Source organism: Suricata suricatta, chromosome 3 (genome assembly GCF_006229205.1).
Source record: "Suricata suricatta isolate VVHF042 chromosome 3, meerkat_22Aug2017_6uvM2_HiC, whole genome shotgun sequence".
Lineage (NCBI taxonomy): Eukaryota > Metazoa > Chordata > Mammalia > Carnivora > Herpestidae > Suricata > Suricata suricatta.
In genome coordinates, this window is record NC_043702.1 from 144,738,827 (window position 1) to 144,759,637 (window position 20,811).

At 37.3% G+C, this 20,811-nt stretch overlaps 1 protein-coding gene across 1 annotated transcript in view; it reads left to right on the plus strand.

The window, feature by feature from the left end:
* NEK7 (NIMA related kinase 7) overlaps positions 1-19,540 on the plus strand; it is a 92,975-nt gene extending 73,435 nt beyond the window's left edge. The window contains exon 9 of the mRNA XM_029935407.1: positions 16,509-19,540. Coding sequence (XP_029791267.1) covers positions 16,509-16,619 — 111 coding nt within the window. The 3' untranslated portion in view covers positions 16,620-19,540. The remainder of the gene's footprint in view (positions 1-16,508) is intronic.
* The last annotated feature ends 1,271 nt before the right edge of the window (positions 19,541-20,811 follow it).

Consider the following 20,811-nt stretch of genomic DNA (forward strand, 5'->3'; position numbering starts at 1 on the left):
TGTCACTCTGTCTTGAATAGCAATCGGTTTTAGTTTTATACAAGGAAAATTGAGTTAGTGTAACTTGAATAGTAAATCTCTAAAGAATTTTAGCATATGGAAAGCATTTGAGTTCCTAGAATGCTATAAGTACCTTTTTTTCCCTGTGGTTTTGATACTGATAATCACTGATGCCTGGTTTTGTTGTTGTTGTTTGTTTCATAGCCTTTGTATTCAAGTAATTAAAATAAACTCTGATAAGGCAGGGATGATAATTTAGAAGAATTACCTTTATTTGATGTTAATGCTATTATGTTAGCCATTTTTAATTACTATTTTGGGTATGGAATATAAATACAGCATTTCACAAAACCAACTTCAGAACCATAGGCCTGGAAATACAGTAGGGTGTGAACAATAATGCAAAATGATGGCAAGAATGTCAGGGGCCGCTCTTTGTTGTGTCATTCATGCTGTCTGCTTTTTTCCATGAAGCGCATGAATATTTCACATATCTGCATCCTCATCCCCTATTCTTCTTGACTAATTTTCAGACTGTCTGAATTTGCATTTCACATGGTAGCTGATTAGGAGATGCCGAGTGCAGCAGTGAAGCCTCAGCAGGCGGTTACCATGGTGACCTTCAGCAGGATTTTAATGATGATACCACTAGTGGTTCGTTGAAGTCGGCCTGCCTGCAGGGCTACTTCACCGCAGCTAAGTGTGAAGTTGGATATGCGGATTCTCAGCCAAGGGGCAAATATCAAAGTCTGGCCCAGATAGAAGGTCTTGGAGTTGGGAAAGGAAAATAGATTCCACTTTTTACCTCACCCTATATAGTCACCAGTTTCGAAAAGAGATATAAAGCAAAACATGTTATATGGGGTACTTCCCAAAGAAGACAGTACAGTTTCTCATTCTGGTAAAATCTGCCGTGATGCTGCGGTGAAATAGAAGGCTATTAAACTAGGTAAACACAGAAACGAATTCTTACTAAAGAAATGAGATATGAAAAATGGAGACTAATAATGTTACTCTAATCTGTTCAGTTATGTAGAAAAGTTCTCAAACAAGAGCTTTGAAATGCAGATGTGCTAATAAATATGTTCTCTCCTTAAGTAGGAACTCTGTTTGTAAAATAATTATTCAGAATTTATGGTAGCAAAAAACCTGAACAGATTTGATGCTGGTACACTTTAATGGTATCTCAAATATTTTCTTAGATAGTAGGCTTTTTAGATCCTTCAAGAGCTCAAATTGCCGTTTAATTTTTTAGCGTGAACAATGAAAAGTGAAGCATAAAGTTTTTAAATGATGAACTTTTAACTAAAGGACCAGTTTGCTAAGTGTCCATTTTACAACTAAATCAGCAACACTCTCTATAGCTGTTTGAAAAATAAAAAAATTAAGCAAATTAATTTCCCTATAAATACCTATTTGGAAGCTTATCAGATTGATTTTATCTACTGCTACATTGTTCAGCCTGCTGCCCAAAGAGGTTTTGAACGGAGCATTTCATGAAACTCGTAGCTGTGCCCCCCGCCCAGCCTTGATCAGTAGGAATAAGGAACTCTGTAAGATTTGTTTCTAGGTATAGTCATTCCAGTTCGAAGAACTCAGAATTTGAAAGCTTGGCGTGTTTTGTTTTTTTTAATTTCTTATATTTAAGCATTACAAACCAAAAATGAGAAATTGTGTCCTTTGGAAAAATAAGCCTGTATGTCAAATTTTTTTGAATGGTATGGTTATCATTCTGTACAAATGATTAGGACTATAGATTGAAACATGTCAGCTGTTAATGATATTGGGATATGTATATTTTATAGCTTGATAAAATATTTTTGTTTATGGCAAACAATAGCTTTCGGTGTTCAGTGTTCTTTCTTTTTCCAGTAATGATCTCATTCGTATATCACTGGGGCACTACTGTATTTAAAACCATAAAAATCTTGAGTTGAAAAGATAGATATTTTTCCTTAGATATCTCTTAGGTTTAATTAAACTTGGCATTGTTGCTGTTGTGCAATTAACATCCGTGAAGTTAACATTTATTGAACATTTACTATGTACAAGGAACATGACTCAAAAAGGCCCTTATAATCTGATCCTGGCTTATCTATCCAGTCTTACTGATCACAGGATACTCTCTTCTTTCCCTACCTCTCCCAGTGCTGGTTCTCCTCAGAGTTCCATGAATTTCCATGATTTTATGGATGCCGTTTCCTTTTTCTGAAATCTCCCTTCCCTTGTTCCTTACCAGGTGAACTTCTGTGTTTGAAGCAAAGCCTGGGCATCCTCTCCCGCACTTTTTCTTGCTCCCCTTTCTTCCCTCCGCATACCCTCCTCCCTTGGCAGCACACTGCATGGCAGTCCTTTCTTTGCATACAGCCCCCCACCTGCCACCCCCAGACTGTCTAGCTGCTGCTCCTGAGTAGCAGTAAATGCTTTTTATCTGCCTATCTCTAGGGCCTGGCATATTAGAAAGGTTCCGTGATTGATTGATGAAATGAGGAAGTGTAAGAGAGTAAAGGAATAAATGAAAAAATAAATAAATGCACCAATTATTTGACAATTAGATGAATGAAAAAACTTCTCCAAAGAACTTTCTTTCCATCCGGTAAAGGCAGACAATTACTCAAAAGACAGGCCAGAGGCTATGATAATTTTATTTTGTTGATTTTTACCTACCATGTGATTTTTCATTCTTATCAACAAGCAGCATCATTTCTGGAATGCCCAGTGTCCATTTATTGTAAAATAAGACCAATTTTTTTCCCGTCAGTTTCTGTATTTAATTTCTTTGAGAGTCACAGGAGTGGTCATCAAAAATATGCGTTTTCACTGTTGTTCATTGAGTTACTCATGATTCTTAAGTTGAGAAACAACAGTGAATACTTATATTGACAGTTATTTACAAAGTGTAAAATGTGACTCTGTCCTGAATTCTTTTTAGCCGATATATTTTTTGAAAATTAGAGCATTAACATCATGCAGAATGGAAATTCTCTTTCAGTACTTTTTTTTTTAAGAGCAAAGGCTCTTTTTTTATGGGTTTTTTTTGTTTGTTTGTTTGTTTTGAGAGACAGAGAGAGACAGAGCGAGCAGGGGAGAGTCAGAGAGAGGGAGACACAGAATCAGAAGCAGGCTCCAGGCTCTGAGCTGTCAGCACAGAGCCCGACATGGGACTCAAACCCACGAACCGTGGGATCATGACCTGAGCTGAAGCCGGACGCTTAACCGACTGAGCCACCCAGGCACCCCTCTTTCAGTACTTTTTATTTATTGTAGAAAATTCTTAATTAAATACAGAAGACATGACAAAGACTGAACAGAATGGTATCTTGGCAGTTGCTTTTGGGAAACTTGTCATCATTTTAGGTTTGAACAGATAAGTTTAGAAGGAAGTTCTGGGAAGTTGAGTCAAGGGTTTGCAGATGAAAGTGAAAAATGGAAATAGGGAGAATAAAGGTGAGTTGGTTTGAGAAAGTAGAAATTAAACTCAGGATTTGAAAAAAAAAAACAATGCTTTGTGCAGAAACAAATTTAAGTACGTATCTAGAACATCAGAGAAAGGGTTGAAACTTCCTGAATAAAGTCAGTTACATTGTAGCAGCGCTTCTCCATCTGTGCTGTTAGAGCAAATATTTACCAGCTTCCTAGTTGGTTTAACGTCATTGTAAATATAATCTTTTGTAAGATACAGTATCTATCGGTATCTTAGTTATCTTCTAATTATATTTTTGAAAACTTGGGAACTCAGCGGGGCTTCTTTTTATACATGGAGAAACCAAAATATAATTTGGAAATTGAATTATTGAACCTGTAATCAATTTTCAGATTATTTAATGCTTCTCTTGTTGTACATTAAATGTGTTCATTTTGCCACTTTATGTCTCCAGCTCACAGATAGAAAGGTGTCTGTTCTTATTAAAAATCAATGAATGGGACTACTTCTCAAGTATGCAATTATCTTCTAAAATACCAACCCAAAAGGTCACATCCAATCAGAAAACTAATGGAGAATGAATGAACTCTCATAAACTTTTACCTCATATATAACAAACTTTCTTTTTTACTTTACCCTCCATTCCAATGTCCCTCCTTTTTTTTTTTTTTTTTAAGCAAAATGGAGAGTAGGAGGGGGAATTGTTTTACCTTTCTGCCTTCTGGGAATAGTTGAATAGTTTACCCTGCTTAACTTAAATGCGTTAAGAATTTCCAGCACCATTTTTGTTATTCTTGAGACAAGTATTGATTTTTCCAGGGTATTTAAAATATAAAATTTAAAAAGTACAGTGCTTTTCCTATATTTGATTATGTATGAATAGGAATAACAATATATTTAGTTGAACTAAACTGATTTCAGATATTTATAGGTTCTTATAGAATATAAATATATTTACATGGCTTTAAATAAAATTGGAACACTGAATTTTGATCAACTTAGAAATCACCATTTTTTTAAGCCATGTAAGAACTTTCCTGTTAAAGAAATAAAGGCAGTGACATTCTTCCCATTTCACATATGAGCAAATAGAGAGCCAGGTGGTGGTTGAGCCACTACTGGCCTAGACACTACCGTGCCTCCACCTCACGGCATCCCGTTGCCTGTGCTACAAGATCACAGGGCCTGAAGTAAACTCTCAGGTGTTGTGTAAGCGAGCGTTTCGTGATTAGACTCGACGTTTTTTCATTTCTCTTTTCTGTTTTTACCCATCATGTTTATCTGGAACCTCCTTCCCTCTGACTTGTGATAACCGGAGCAGGGGAGGGGGGGTATGTGATATTGGAAGAATGAAGAAGCAGTTTGCAGAAGGATAGCGTTATTTTTATGTGTTCGAGTATGTACTAACTACACATCTCCAGTAAGATACCAGATACATTGATCCATAATCTACCAACCAAAAAGTGTTGCAGCTTGTTACAATTTTACTTATAAGGTAAAATTTATTTTCCAAAGAGTTACCCTTATAGAAGAGTGAGTGCTGAATGAACACCTTAAAAATTATAACTGAATTTTTTCACCTAACTTTTATAAATAACTTCTGTTTATATATTTAAACTCAGAATATCTTTAAAGAAGCCTATTTTGAAATTTAAGTCCATAACAAAACCATGACCTTTGTTTTAGTCATAAAAGAACTGCTACTTTGTGTATAAAAGGGGTAAAAAAGATGCAAGTCTCAGGAACATATTATTTTTGCATACTTTGAAGTTAAACTAAATTTATAAAACTTTTATTCATTGGAGGAATGTGCGTAGTTTACAGTTACCAGATTCACGACTTGTAATAGAACTATATATATTCCCTGGAGTTGTTAGTCGAAATTAACCCATGTTATTTAAATTTGTGCTGGAGGAAACTTCCTAATACACTATCCCAGGAATATTTAAATGAGAGATGTTAAATTAAATGGCGCAATTAATGTTTGGAGCTAAATCTGTTTTTGCGAATATTTCTGTACTCCTCACATAATGCAGTGCTAAGTGAAATGAGACTATTTATAAAAATAAGTATATAACTGTGCCATTTTTTATTAACATTGGGTGTTCTCTCAAACACTGTTAACAATGTTTGATTTTCCTTCTTTAAAAATGGGTTTAGTAAGTTAGTTATTCTCACCATTTATAGTATCAATTGACCACCTTACTCAGAGTTGCCAGATAAGAGTAGATCTTTAAGCTTTGAATGTTCCATTTTTGTTTAAAAAACATATTTAAGTAGGCCCTTTGTTCACTTATGCTTCTGAAGTGACACGGGGGACTTGCTCCTTGAAGACATGAATCCAAAACGGTGCCCTATATTTCACGTCTCCTGTGGGATCCTATAAAACCATGTAACTTTCTGTAAGACTTTAACAGTTTTCAAAAGACACACCGAATGATCTTCAGTTGTGAAATATAGACATTACATTACCTTATATCTGTGTAGGATTGCTTTCTTTTCCCTTCTCCCTCTACCCCCAAGTCAATCACTAGTGATGCTTTGGTGTACAAGTTGGATACGCCTAATCATTTTGTATAAATATCTAAAGCTCCGAAATATAGTGTACTTTAATGTATTAGACCCACTTTGGGGTGCTAAAATGTGTCCTTGGATAGATGGAAATTGGGCATATCTGGGAGGCTGATATAACGTAATTGGTCTCAGAGGGATTAAGATGGGGGTGAAAGAGAAAGAGTACCAATAGCACCAGTCTTTATTATTCTACTGAGAATTGTGTTAGTGACCTACAGCTATAATGCACAAAGAGCCCTGTTGTTATTACCTGTACGTGACTGAACTCAATACGTAATTGGGTTATCGCCCTGACAACAATGACTGTTAACACGCTCTTCTTTTAAATATTTCTGGTACTAACCCGTATGCTTTGATATTTCTTTGGAAATATGTAAATCAATACATATTGGTATTTTCTCCACTTTACTGAAAACAAATATTCATTAATTTCCATATGACTCCGATTTCATAATCCTTTAGAAATGTCATAGAGAATTGGTTTTATTTTTACTCTATATGCTTTTCCTCACTTAAATGTTTGTCTTGCTTTTTAAATTTCCCTTAAGCATCTGAGTTAAACAATTTTCCTTCTGATTTTATAAAGGCTTTTTGTGTAGTCAGACCTCTCTTTTGCCTTACTTTTAACTTGTTATATAAAACAATTTTTCAAAAAATAATGTTTTACAAACGTGTTAAGTAATACAAACTAATCAAAATTTTTGACATAACCTAAACCACAAAAAGTTTCACTTCTATTTATTTTTATCAAAGTTGTAGTATCTGCTGATTTTGGCATTATTTCTATAATTTAAAGGAATAAGTGAAAAGCTAACTCCTTTTGAGCAAGTTGCCTAATGTTATTAGAAATTGAAGCCTGACATACAGGAATATATAGAAAATTCTTAAAGTTATTGTATGAACACATGGTCAATGGTATTGTACTTAGAATTTTTACAAAATATTAGGTAAATATTAGAGATTTTTAACTTCTTTTCTTCCAGAGGTTTATAGGACTTTTTAAAAAATATAAAGACTGAAATTGAGGGAAACCTCTAAGATAATTGTTGCATTTTGATTACTTAATGTCTGACTTCTGAGAGAAAACTTAGAGAAATTTTTTAAATTCATCAGTCACTATGTAAGTTTATAGTCTGGCATAAAGAAATCATTCCATGTTAAAAATTCAAGTACTTTTTTTGCTGTTTGGAGGAAGGGAGTTATTGTCACTTTACTACATGAGTAGGATTAGAAATAACATTAAGGGGCGCCTGAGTGGCTCAGTTAGTTGGCCATCTAGCGCTGGATTTTGGCTCAGGTCATGATCCCAGGGTCATGGGCTCGAGCCCCACCTATGGCTCCACTCTGAGCATGGAGCCTGCTTAAGATTCTCTCTGGAACTTTGCCTCTCTCCCCAACTCATGTGTTCTCTCTCACTCTCTAAAAATTAAAAAAAAATTAAAATTGTTACTCTAATCATAATGATAATCCTAACATTTTTTGCCATCATTTAGTGCCCTGGGAAAAATTGGAGGGTTTGCTTTTTGATTAGAGTTGGCCTATGAAATATGAGGACATATCTATTAATTCAGAAACTAGATGAGTCAGTTTTAGAGCCAGCATCTTTTTGAGAATCAAATAGTCTAAAACCATCTTTGTCTCTCTAGTGGGTGTCTCACCTTTATGCAAAGGTGGTCATGAGGGAACCCGCACACTAAGATTTTTCTCAAGCAGCCTATACAACGCAGTAACTTTAAAAGCCCGGACTCTGAAGCTACTTCAGTTCAAACCCAGGCTCTGCCCCTTCCTGCCTTTGTGACCTTGGGATTGTCACACCTCTGTAAAATGTCATAGGATCATGCCTGACTCATGAGAGGAACTCAATATATATCAGATTTTAGGAAATGGGTTTCTCTCCCTTCTGGTACTGGAAAACAGCATATAGTTGAAGCCCCAGAGCTACCTCACAGAGCATATAAAGATCTCTTGATCTAGAAATGTTCAGGGGAGCTGTATGCCAGTTTTTCACTGGAAACCTAGAAAAACTAACTACTAGTTGTATGGGGCGTCTATATCTAAGTAACAATGTGTTACTCTAGATGTGTTGACTGGCTGCAGAAAGTGAAACAGTGAGTAACCAAATGAACCTGATCTGGGTAGTTATTGAACAACTTCAAATTAGAGGGGTGCCCGAGTGGCTCAGTGGGTTAAGTGTCCGACTTCAGCTCAGGGCATGATCTCATGGTTCGTGGGTTCAAGCCCCACATCGGGCTTGGTGCTGACAGCTCAGAGCCTGGAGCCTGCTTCTGATCCCATCTCTCGCTCTCCCTGCCCCTCCTCCACTTGCAAGTCTGTCTGTCTGTCTCTCTCTCAAAAAAATAAACATTAAAAAAATTTTTTTAAATTAGAAACTATCTGGCAAAGGTAAGAGTTTTTTCTCTTTCTCTGCTGAATGACTTTTAACCTCTTGCTAGTCTCTTAGTGTTACTCCTTCCCAGGTTTCTAATATGTAGGTGACAATTTGTCCTCCTAGCCATGATAACTCTGAATTTTACATTGTGATTTTTTTTACATTGCCCAAGGACAGCTGTAACTAATTTTTCCTCCACTACGTTAACAAGTCTATTTATGTGTATCTTTACAACAACTGGTGGCTGTCTCACATATATCAAGGAAAACTGCATCCGGTTAAGAATTCAGACCTATGTAAATCTCCCATGTTGTGTTACAACCCATGTTTTTTTCAAAAAGGAATTGTGATAACTTGTAATAAGACATAACTTACCAAGTTCTTAAAATAGAAATGTAAGTACCTTTTCAGAACCAGGGATAGAAGGGGATGTAAACACAGCTCTCTTAACGGCCAACGAGAGCTGCTGTGGTTGAGCTGCCCATCTACTTATCGCTTCCCTTCTGTCAGGGCTCGAGGGGAAACAGCAAACTGTTTCTGTGTTTAAGGAGACAGTGCACCAGCTAGCCAGAGAAGTGCTCTCTTCCGCTACATTATAATAGAAGGAACTCCCGTAAGGATCTATGAGTAACACACCAGGCAGTGTCTTAAGTAGCAATTATACAGAAAATACCTATGTGATGTTTGATACAAGCCAAAAGCAAGCATCAAAGCATGACTTTGGAAAGGTGATTTGGCATTGGAATAAAACAATGTGTTCCCACGATGCAGCCTTCTGGTGGCCTAATTTGATTAAGGAATAGAGCTTAGGTTATCTAAAGTTATAAAAGTGAATTTTGTCCTTTTCAAGACCTTCCCTAAATTTTCCTTTTCTTAAAAAGAGTTTGATAGGAGCTATGTAGCACACCCTTCAGGACTCTTTGAACATTCAAATTTTTCAATATTCAATACACCATTAATTTTCTTTGCCAAGAACCTAGAGTGACGGATTCTAGTCTGCTGATTTGCGTAAGGGAAAACAAAAAGCAAGTCAGCTTTGACCCCCTCGATTAAAGCTGAGATGTCTCTCCACTGTGTTCATTGGATGGAAGTCAGACCAACCCCTGAGAATCTGAGTAAAGTACCTGAGACTCTTCTACCTTCTCTACTCTGTGGCAGCCACCATAGAACTGTATTTCCTATCGATACCTAGTAACTCCTCTCTCTTGATTGGAACTCAGATAATATCTCAGACCAAGTGATATCCCTCTATAGTGCTAATGATTTGAAATTTAACCAGTTAGTAAGTGTTACTAAGAAATCATTATGCATGCACGGCTATATTAGTTATCATGAAGAATTCAAACCAAAAGGCCAACTTAGATAAAAAGTCAGCAAGCTCTCAACAAAGGCAACAAAGGTCTGCATTAAAAAATCACATGACTTGGGTTTCAGTTCAGGTTTCACCATTAATTTTTTAATTGGTTCTTAGTTTTCTCCTGTAAATTGAAATTGCTATGAGAGATTTCAGTACTTTAAAAGGATATGGAAGATTTTGTAAGATAGTAAATCCTATATAAATATAGGATAATTTTTAATCCAGAAAGATACCAGTGCAATATTCTGTCCAGTATAGGTTAAATTATTTTATCTACAGTTATCTCCTGTATCTTCATAATCCTGAGATGGGTGGAGTCATACAGCTTGTTTCCTGTATCTAATCCAGTTATCTAGGTGTAGTACAGAATGAAGCCCCCAATTCAGAAATTCACAGTTCTACCCAACCCTCAGTATGTCGGTATCTCAGATGTAATACCTTCAAAATTTAGTGTCCCTGTGGCCTCCTCGAAGTCACTCTTCCTTCTCTGTTACCTACTTCTGTTAGTGGAGACACTCTCCTTTCACATACCCTGGTGAGAACCTCCGATGAACAATATTTCTTGCCTGAAATCTTTGAGAAACTTGATTGAACATTCTGCTGGCATTGCTCTCTTTTTGTTTTATGACTCTTCCAAGAAAATATGAACCGAAGCATAGCTTTAATGATCCTCCTGGCTTCAGTACTCACTTCCTGTTGCCTGTATCAAGATGCAAAACTCCTTAAGCCTTTCCTTCATTTAGCCTCAGTTTATGATTTCATCCCTGTTGCTTGCTCCCCAGTCATTCAGAAGTACTTGCCATTGCTTTCATAAACCTTCCACTTTTCTTTAGCTCAGCACCTTTGTTTATTCGGTTACCTCTGCTCAGAATCTTCCCTGCCCTTTTGTGTATCAAAATTACATTCACACTTCAGACCTTAGCTCACTTGCCACAATCACAAAACCTTTCCATTTCCCCTCACTCCAGAAGATCCCCATTCATTCTTTCATTACATGTCAGCACTTACTGCTCATCTAATATCCATCCTCCAGGCCTTTTCAGTTTAATAAGAGAACACAGATACTAACTGAAGTACATACAGGGTTATAAAGGCTTTAATAATAACACGTGAACACCTGAAACTAATATAATGTTAATGTCAATTATACCTCAAAAAAAAAAAGTTCGGGAAGAGTACAATGGAGGACAAAGGAAATGCTAAGTTCTACGTGCCAAGAAGAGTGTTTAGGGAAGGCCTTCGAGAATGAGCAGGTGACAGGCAAGTGAGTAGGGGATTTTGAGGGAGGCTCTATAATAAGCAGCAAATCAACATACAAAAGATTCAGGGCATAAAACAGTTTGATGAACACAGAACCGTGAGTGCTTTGTTAGGGTTAGAGTGTAGTGTGGGGCTGGAGGGAGGAGGGATTTGGGGCTAAATATAAGGCTAGAAAGGTAAGCAGAGCCAGATGATAGAACCCTATAATATACCGTGCTAATGGTTAGACTTTCTAAAGGGCAGTTGAAATGCTTAACTTCGAAGTGTGGTCAGCTTGGTGCTGGGCAGTGGAAGACACTGGAGGGAAAGCTGTCAGTTGGAAGGCCATTGCTTGAGTGAAAGCAGTGGAGTCTGCAGCAAGGAGAAATACAGTCAGGGAACAATAGGACTTTGTTGAGGATTATTAGGTAAGGGGGTAAGGGAGAGGACGTATGATGAAGTGTCTCATATGAACTTCAGGTTTCTGGCTTGAGACACTGGAGGCATTGCCAAGATAGAACTGGCTTGGGGAGAAAATAATAAAATCTCAGTTCTGAACATGTTTAATATGAGGTATTTGTAGATGGATATGCTCAGAAGCCAGTTGAAAACCTGTTAATAGCGCCTGTAAAGAGATCTGGTCTGAGCACAGGTGTGTGTGTGTGTGTGTGTGTGTGTGTGTGTGCTCATCTGCATGTCGTGCTGCTGGTCATTGACGCCCTGGGAGTAAATGAGGTCGTGTAGGATAAGAAGGTAGAGGAGGAAGGGAAAAGGGATCAGGAAAGAACCGGCCCTTGGGACACACATGGGCAGTAGAGGGAGGCAGAGTCAGAGAAGGCAGAGGAGAACCAGTGTGGTGCATAGAGCCAGGGGAGGACACAACGCCCAGCAGGCCTGTGAGCAGCAGCAGCAAGGAGAAAGTCGGGACGAGGCAGACAGAAAAGAGTGTTAGATTTAGCAAACTGTTCACCTTTGCCAGAGCGATTGCAGTAAAGTACTGTTAGGCGGATGGAAGAGATGAAAAAGTGACTGTATTTGGTTTAAATGAGTAGATTAAGGAAGCTAATATAGTAAGATAGTGAGGGGTTTTCTTCCCACCCCCAATAAATGTAGCTGTAGAGTAAATACATTAGATGGGGCAGTGGTTAGGAAGAGAAACTTAACTAATCTTATAGACTGTGATGAAGGAATCAGCACAGGAGAGGTTAAAAATACAGAAGAAGAATAACAGTCATTAAATATACACTCATTAAATATTCATTCTTAGCCAACTGTATTCCAGGTACTGATGTACAACAGTGCAGATCCTAGAAAAGATCCCAGTGGTAGAATTGAGAGTAGTAGAAAAAAAATTCTTCTGAGACTACAACAGAGATGCTATGTTTGATAGGCTGAGATAAGATACTGAGGAAAACTTCAGCCTAACAGTGTTTTTTCTTTGTAAGGAAGGAGGCAAGGTCATGAGTGAGAGGGAATCGAGGGCAGTGCCTACAGATTAGAGATGATTGAGATTAGCCACGGTGGGGGGGGGGGCGGATGGAGTTTAGGAGTCAAACATTCGGATTGCAGAACAGCTTGTAAGGTCCAAGTGCAGCTGGACCCATGCACCTGGTGACTCTAGACTGTATGGTATCTGCAACTTTTCTCCAGCAGTCCTTCACCGTCCTGGGAGAGAAGCAAAGAAAACAATGGTCAGGTTTGGTATAGCGAAAAGAACAAAGGATTACTTCTTAATGGTGCTGCCAAGTTAGTGGTTAAAGGATTGTGCCATGAGGTCTAACCTGGAAATGAGTGACGTAAGTCCAGAAGCAGAAGATTGAGTAGGAGGAAAGGTACTGGAAATGGTCTCAGTCAAATCAAAGCACGTTCATGCTGGGGGACAGGTGTGGGAGATCTGGGAGGACAGGAGCTTGCGCCCACATTTCTGTGTGACATGGGACATGATAATAAGGCATAGGCTATGCTCCTGGGAGGCAGAGACTAAAATGGAATGAAAGTGAAGAGTAATGCCAGGAAGTCAAGAAGTATGTGCTTGTGTGTGTGTGTTTAATATTTGTTTATTTTTGAGAGAGACAGAGTGTGCAAGTGGGGGGAAGGGCAGAGAGAGGGGGAGACACAGAGTCAAGCAGACTCTGCTGTCAGCACAGAGTCCAGTGCGGGGCTCGTGACATCCTGACCTAAGCTCAAGTCAGACGCTTAACCACCTGAGCCATGTAAGCACCACAGGAAGTGTGTTTTGAAAAGAGGATCCAGACGGACATCACAGCAACCAAAGATGCCATTTTAATACTTGGAATGAAGAACACTGTCCACTGTATGTCCTCAGTGAATCGGGTTGAAACAACTTGTTAAATGGAAAGAAAAAGAGGAAAGTGATGCTTGTTTCTTCTGAGTGGCTATGTACAGTCTTTTTGCCTCCAACTGTCTTATAAATATCTCCTGAGATAACTATAGCTTTATAATTTATAAGAGAACTATTTAGATGATTTCTTCAGTCGTACATTTATTTCTTTGTCATTCTTTCCTTCGGCACTAGATTGTTAACGGGACACAGGCAGGTCCCATGTATGTTTCATTTATTGCTTCATCCTTACTACCTCATAAACTGTCTGGTGCATAATAAGTGCTCAATAAGATTTTATTGAATGAATGAATGAATGAATGGAGAAGGGAGAGGCAGAAAGGAAAGAAGAGTCAGGCTGTCAGAAGGAAAATGAGTCATTTTCTCATTTCCCACCCTGGACAAGAAGCCTTCCTTTCTGGACTGGCTCTGCCCTTGACCCACCCTCAGTGTCCTGCAGTGCCTGCATCATGTCTCTTGCGGAGCAGGTCCCCTAGAGTCATTGGGGTGGCAGCTGAGTAAGAATTGCTACTAGAGCATATTTTAATTTTACAGTATATTCTTTTCATATTTTATTAATTTGTTGATGTTATAATAAAGTTTAGGAGAAAAATTAGATTGATTCGTAACTATACTGAGGTATGCATATTTTATATTATATCAATTTTATACTGTGTGACTTGTTAGAAATTTCTCTGGAAAAGATAACTCTTTATGACAAGATGAACTACATTTCAGATGGAGATTGAACCACATAAGAAAAAGAAAAAGCAAGGGCACCTGGGTGGCTCAGTTGGTTAAGTGTCAGGCTTCGGCTCAGGTCATGATCTCACAGTTCGTGGGTTCGAGCCCCACGTTGGGCTTTGTGCTGATAGCTAGCTCAGAGCCTGGAGGCTGCTTCAGATTCTGTGTCTCCCTCTCTCTCTGACCCTTCCCTGCTCACACTGTCTCTCTCTGTCTCTCAAAAATAAATTAAAAGAAGAAAGAGAAAAAGCAAACATTGTCTACTGCAGAGTTTCTGATTCTCCCGTCAGTCCTTAATAAAGGCTATCCTTAAGGCAGAGCGGGGTGAGGGGGTGTTAAAAAGCAATTGTTCAGCTGCTAACCTCACTCACTACCTCTCCACTGACCTTATTCTTTACCTCTTTCCCCCTTTATTCCTCTTGGTTCTCATCTTTCCACTCTGGAGAGCCAGAGAATCACTCTCCTCCTCAACTAAACTTCCATCCATCCATCTTTAATCTTGGCCACCTCTTCTCTGGGTAAGAGAACGTGACCGTTTACTACAGTAGGTTGGAAATGTCACCCAATTCTGAACTATCAGGCTGAAAATATAAGGCTTCTGGACCGGTTTGAAGGATGTGCCAGTTTTATTCTGTCAAAAATTGCTATTACATCTACCTGCATTTTGGTTCGATAGAATGAATTTTTGTATCACAATTATCTTTTTTTGGGTCATTTATATCTCTAAACAAACAACCAGGTGACCTGTTAGAACACATTATGTTTTAAATATAAGTATCCTTATAACTGCTATTCCTACTGTTTTCTGTATTGTGTATAATGGAATGTATTTGTTTTTATTTTAATGGGTAAAGTGCCAACCTCATTCTGACTTAAATTTCTCTTAGATCACCATAATAAAATGCCTTGCGAATTGCCGTAACCCTTACAGATTTTTAATGCTATTGTCTGCTGCATTGCAAGTAATATAAATTTAAATCCTCAGACCCTCTCTCAGTGGGTGTGACATTACCATTACCATTCACTACATGCTACTAACTGGCCAGAAAGAATTAATGCAAGTTTTCAAAATATCTAAGTTATTTCTCAAGACATACTTAGAAAGCAATGGACTCTGGCTTTCCCTCTTGATTTTGGCTTATCATCTATGAAAGACCTTATACAGTGCTACAAAGGCACATAGTCTCATAAACTGATGGCAGTTGGAATTGAGAATGAAATCCCATATTATTCTACTCAGCGGCTCTAGGACCAGATGAGAGGATATATTTTTTTTTAGTTTATTGAATGTGCATATTTTCTGTGATATAAGTAAGTAAACCTCAGCTCTCTCATCTATAAAGTGAAGATGCTAATCCTGCTTCATGTAGTTGAGGATTAAAATACTATTCATAATTTACCTTACCTGTAACTTACTACTCTTAGTTTAGAAGAGGGTTTTTCTTTAATATGAAACTAATAAAACCATTTTAAATCTTATGTAAACAGTATATAATAAATGCAGATGATAGCTGATCTATGCCTCATAAAAATTTAGATCTATAGATATATAGTATATAATTACAAAAATTTAAACTTACAATTGAGGCTAATGAAGCACATTCTAGATCAAATAGACATGTATATGTCTTCAGTTAATTTGGAGCCTTAGAGTTAAAAACCTATATCCTTCATGACTGCTATCTTCTAATTAAGCTTCTTTGAAAAATAGTAAAATCATTTTAAAGCCTCTGATTGTAGACAGTACATTTTGCTTGACATTAATATTCACCAATGACTATACATGACTTCTTAGAGTTTTCATCTAATTGTAAAATCATTGACAGCAGTCATATGTATTATTTAAAAAAATTTTTTTTAATGTTTTTATTAATTTTTGATACTGAGAGAGACAGAGCATGAGAGGGGGAGGGGCAGAGAGAGAAGGAGACACAGAACTAGAAGCAGGCTCCAGGCTCTGAGCTAGCTATCAGCACAGAGCCCGACGCGGGGCTCGAACCCACGAATGTGAGATCTGACCTGAGCCGAAGTCGGAGGCCCAGCCGATGAGCCACCCAGGCGCCCCTATTTTTTTAAATTCTTTATTTTCTTTCCAGTTTAGTGAACATGCAGTATTATATCAGTTTCAGGTGTACAATATAGTGATTCAACACTTCTGTGCCTTGCTCAGTGCTCATCGTTAGTGTGCTCCTTAACCACCATCACCTACCTCACCCACCCCCCACCCGCCTCCCCGCCAGTTTGTTCTCTGTAGTTAAGAGTCTGTTTCTTGGTTTGTCTCTCTTTTTCTTTTTCCTTTGCTCATTTGTTTTGTTTTTTAAATTCCACATAGGAATATTTAGTCAGAAAATGTACTTTCCTTGTAAATCTGTATCTAGTCAGAATATTTTTAATAACGGAAATGGTTTTCTAAAGCATCTTGTATTTTCTTTCTCTGTAGCTACGGCAGTTAGTGAATATGTGCATCAACCCAGATCCAGAGAAGCGACCAGACATTGCCTACGTATACAACGTAGCGAAGAGGATGCACGCGTGCACCACAAGCAGCTAAATACGTGACGATCATGAAGAACACAACCAAAATGATTTAAAGTATTTTCGTGCAGATCATACCTCCCCGCTTCTGTCTGGGTGTTAAGATTAAGATTTCAGAGCGAATGTGCTTTGACTCCTTAACCAGTTTTCATGTAAGCTTCATTTTGTACCTGTCTCAGTCACCTTGCAAACCCCACATGACTTTGGAGAGTCGAATTGCATGTTAGGAGAGAAGATGAAACTTCATGGGTTTTACTAGCGAAGGGTCTTTAGAATTATTTAGAGGGTTTTTTTTTGTGTGTTTGTTTTTTTGTTTGTTTGTTTGTTTTTTCAGATAAACTGTGTTCAGATAGGCTCTCAGTGCCAAATACGGAAGGTGGGGCCTGGCACTCATCAAGATAGACTCGTAGCCTGAGGAAAAGTATCTGGACATGTGACTTGTTTGCTTTTTCATCATTTATGGACATCGGAGATTAACACAATTGTGAACTTTTGTGATTCTTTTATTTTTAAAAGTTTGAAGTATTTGTTTTAGTTCTTAGCATTGTAGTTTTCAGATACCATCCTTAAGATAAATGTAGACATAAACTGAAAAACACTTAAAATTCTTAGCTTATTATAACTTTCAAAATGCAACTAAATGTGAAAAAATTGGGGGAAAAATGTGAGTCAGACACTGAAGAGTTCTTTGCTTTATTTTGTTTTGTTTTAATATCTTTGATATTCTCTTTGCATTAAAGTGGTATAAATGAATCCATTTAAAAAGTGGTTAAGGATTTCTTTGGCTGGTGTGAGAGTAATTTTGGAAGTTGCACATTGCCCAAGCTTTTTCTGTTTTTACTATTGTTTGTACATTTGAAAAATCTTCTTTGAATAATCTTGCAGTACTATATTTCAAGTTCTTTATAAATTTAAATACTCTCTTCATAATTTGTACACTATAGGTGTAAGCATATGTTTTTATTCATAGATTTTATTGAAGTTCTGATTGGTCCCCTTCAGAAATTTTTTTTGTCTTCTTCAAGTTACTTATTTATATTGTACGTGCATTTTATCCATTATGTGTCAGATCTTCTGAGAACATAATGCCCTTTAAAAAAAATTGGTATTCCAATACTTTTTCTGGAATAAAAACATTATTTTTTTTAACTTTTTAAAATTTGGGTCACCTTGTTTGCGTGTAATTTTGTCTTGTTAGAGAGGAAGAAAGGATGTATGTTGTACTGTACCTGTGAATGTTGACACCGTTTTGATTCATTTGACAAGGTTGTAATTTTAGAAATATGTTTAAAGCAATGAAAACTGGCCATTACCACAGCCAGAATTTTTATGAGATTAACATTTCTGTTGAGAAGCTTCTAAGCAAAGTACTGTATTCATGCATGAAGAGGACAGAGATGGTAATGCTTCATTTAGTTTAAGGAAACGGGCAGAGTTCAGTAAACGCCATTGTGGAGATCTGATTTCCCTGAATACCTTCATGTTAGCGGTGACCAGTTCACCACAGAACTGTGGAAGCCCAGAGGCCGAGTAGCGGACACGTTCAAGGACATCCCGCCGCCTTCCAACCCTGGGATGGATAATCCTGCCGACGTGAAAACCTCATGTCCAGAGAACACCTCCTTTTAGCCGATGCAACTGCTAGTTTTGTTTTCTCATCGAAGTTTTTTGTACAATCATTTGAATATTTTCCAGTCATTTGTAAACTTTAAAAGTGGTGTATAAAGGGCAAAAGCATAAACTTTTTTCCTTCCCAGAATCGAATTAGTTATGGTTTCTGAAGGGTAATTTTATCTTGGGAGAGACAAAGGTCACATGGGTGGTCATTTAAATGAGGGCAGGATACATTGTTTCTCCCAGATTGCCGTTACTTACAACTCCACACGGAGCATCCAGACCTGCCTCCAGAAGTAGGAGTAGAATTATTTTTGTTGACCATTAGTGTCCTGTTCATTTTCTTGTCCATAGCTGATTGAGAGGAAATTGTTCTGTAATTGGAAGATACTCTCCTTTTTCTTGTAATCTTTAAAAATACATGAATCTAAAATTCATTAGCTTAACCCCTCACAGTGACTTTTAAGCAAAGATTTAAGCTTTTCTTTTCAGTGAATCTCTCTGCGAGGAGGAAGTAGCTGGGAAGAATTTAATGATCAGGGAAATCCATTATTATTTTCTACATGTGGAAACTTTTTGTTTTGGATATCGTATCTTTTTTTTAATCTACATGTTCATATTTTTTCCTGAAGAAACCACTGCGTAAAAAACAAATCTTAGTTTGGAATGAGTCCATTTCAAAGAATTATGAAGATTTGATTAGAGGTTTTAATTTTTATAATCACTTATAAAATATTCTCTTTATATTTCTGTTGACAAGTAAATTTTGTACTAAGTAAAACATTTGCGTTGAGAAAGATTAAAATGAAAGGCACATATGATTCTAAACCTTAGACCCTGGTACCAGTTTCCCAGAGGGAAACGGGGGGAACCGTGTTTTGTACGGTGAGGTTTAGGACTGGTGGGTGAAGGATATCCCCATATACATAAAGTGCTCAACGATGTGCAATGATTGTAAATTTAGTAAGATGTTACCGCCATTTCATGAACGCTTTACCATTCTACATAGTATCTATTACAAAACACCTCCTTGTATCAATATACTTCAGGTGTTGCTGTTAACATTTACATGCTATTTATTTTAACCAAAATGTTATTCATATTAAATGTTCTTTTCCTTTAAAATGAATGTATTATGTTCATAACCCACAAAAGCGTAATTATCCTATATCTCATATTTCAATAGTACTGTAATATGGACTTCTTTTGTGAAATACTTTTATTTTGTTATGCTTCAAACACACATACTAAAGAGAGTCTGTTGTTAGCCTTGAAAATTGTATAATATCCTAAAATAAATAAAAATATAAAATTAAAAACTGAGTACAATAAAATACTTAGGTATCTGTGATCCCCCCGCCCCCACCGTTGTTTATTTCACTTAACACTTCACCTACAGAAAAAACAGCTCTTACTCATTCCCAGGACTTCATCATTTGGGGGGCGGCCTGAGAGTTAAAACAGTCGAGGGTAGGCTGGAGCTCTTACAGGGGCGCATAGAACAGGCACACCTCCACACGCTCCTGCTCTCCTCAGCCCGTCATTTTCCCTCTTTGAATAGAAAACATTTTCTAAAATTACAAAACTGTGAGTCCAAAATTTAGGCAACAGATTCCGTTCCTGTCACTATAATCTGCTAACAATATTAGAGGTAGTTTGAGGTTCTTTTCACGTAAAAAGTGAAGATTACTTTCTATACGTGGAAACATGGCGGCTCTAAGATCTTTATGGGGTACAGTCTGCAGGCAGGCGGCGGAGTGATGGGCTACCCCTCACATCAGGATCACGCTCCGAATAGATCGTGGTGAAGAATGGCTCATTTTGTAATCTGTGACTTGTATTATAGAAACTTTTGTCTGATTAAGGGTGTGTATGCATGCGCACACACACGTAATTATATAGTAATAGATTTTAGCCACCAGAAAGTGTTGGACTAGTTATAAGTGTAATTTCAAAAGAGTGTTTGTTAATTAGGAAAGCCAGTGCTGGGTGTGTATGTTTAAAGTCCTATTAATTGGTGCTGCTATATTTACCACCAAATTGGTGGTAAAAGGATGACATCTGCAATGAAAACCTTATCAAAAAATTTCCAAGGAGTTGTTCAGTTATCTATTTTTACTTACATGGGAGTCTCTAGTACAATTAATGATGAACTAAAACAGACTCATCAGATTAATTATCCGAGAAAGATGAAAAAGTTTGTGATGTGTGTTTTATCTTTTGACTGAGAGGCTTATTTGAAGGATTTCTGGTTTTCTTGCTTGTTCACTTGGGCCTCTAAATCTAATTTTAAAAATAAAGTAACACGAAAATTTAAAGGTTGTCTTTGTGACCAGGGATTTTTAAATAAGGTATTTTCATCATGAGTGGTACGATGCATAAAAATCATCTTTTCCACTCCTTTCTAGAAGCATAATCCTAAGGATAAATTATTTTATTTCTCCAATCCTTACTTTTTCAATTGTAAGATAGGAGTATAAAATTCTAACTCTACAAGAGAATTAAATGTATAATACCTCTTATCAAGGACTGTGGTACCACACAGGCGCTTGCTCAACATTGCTGTTATAATGTAGCCTTGCAGTCTGTGTAGA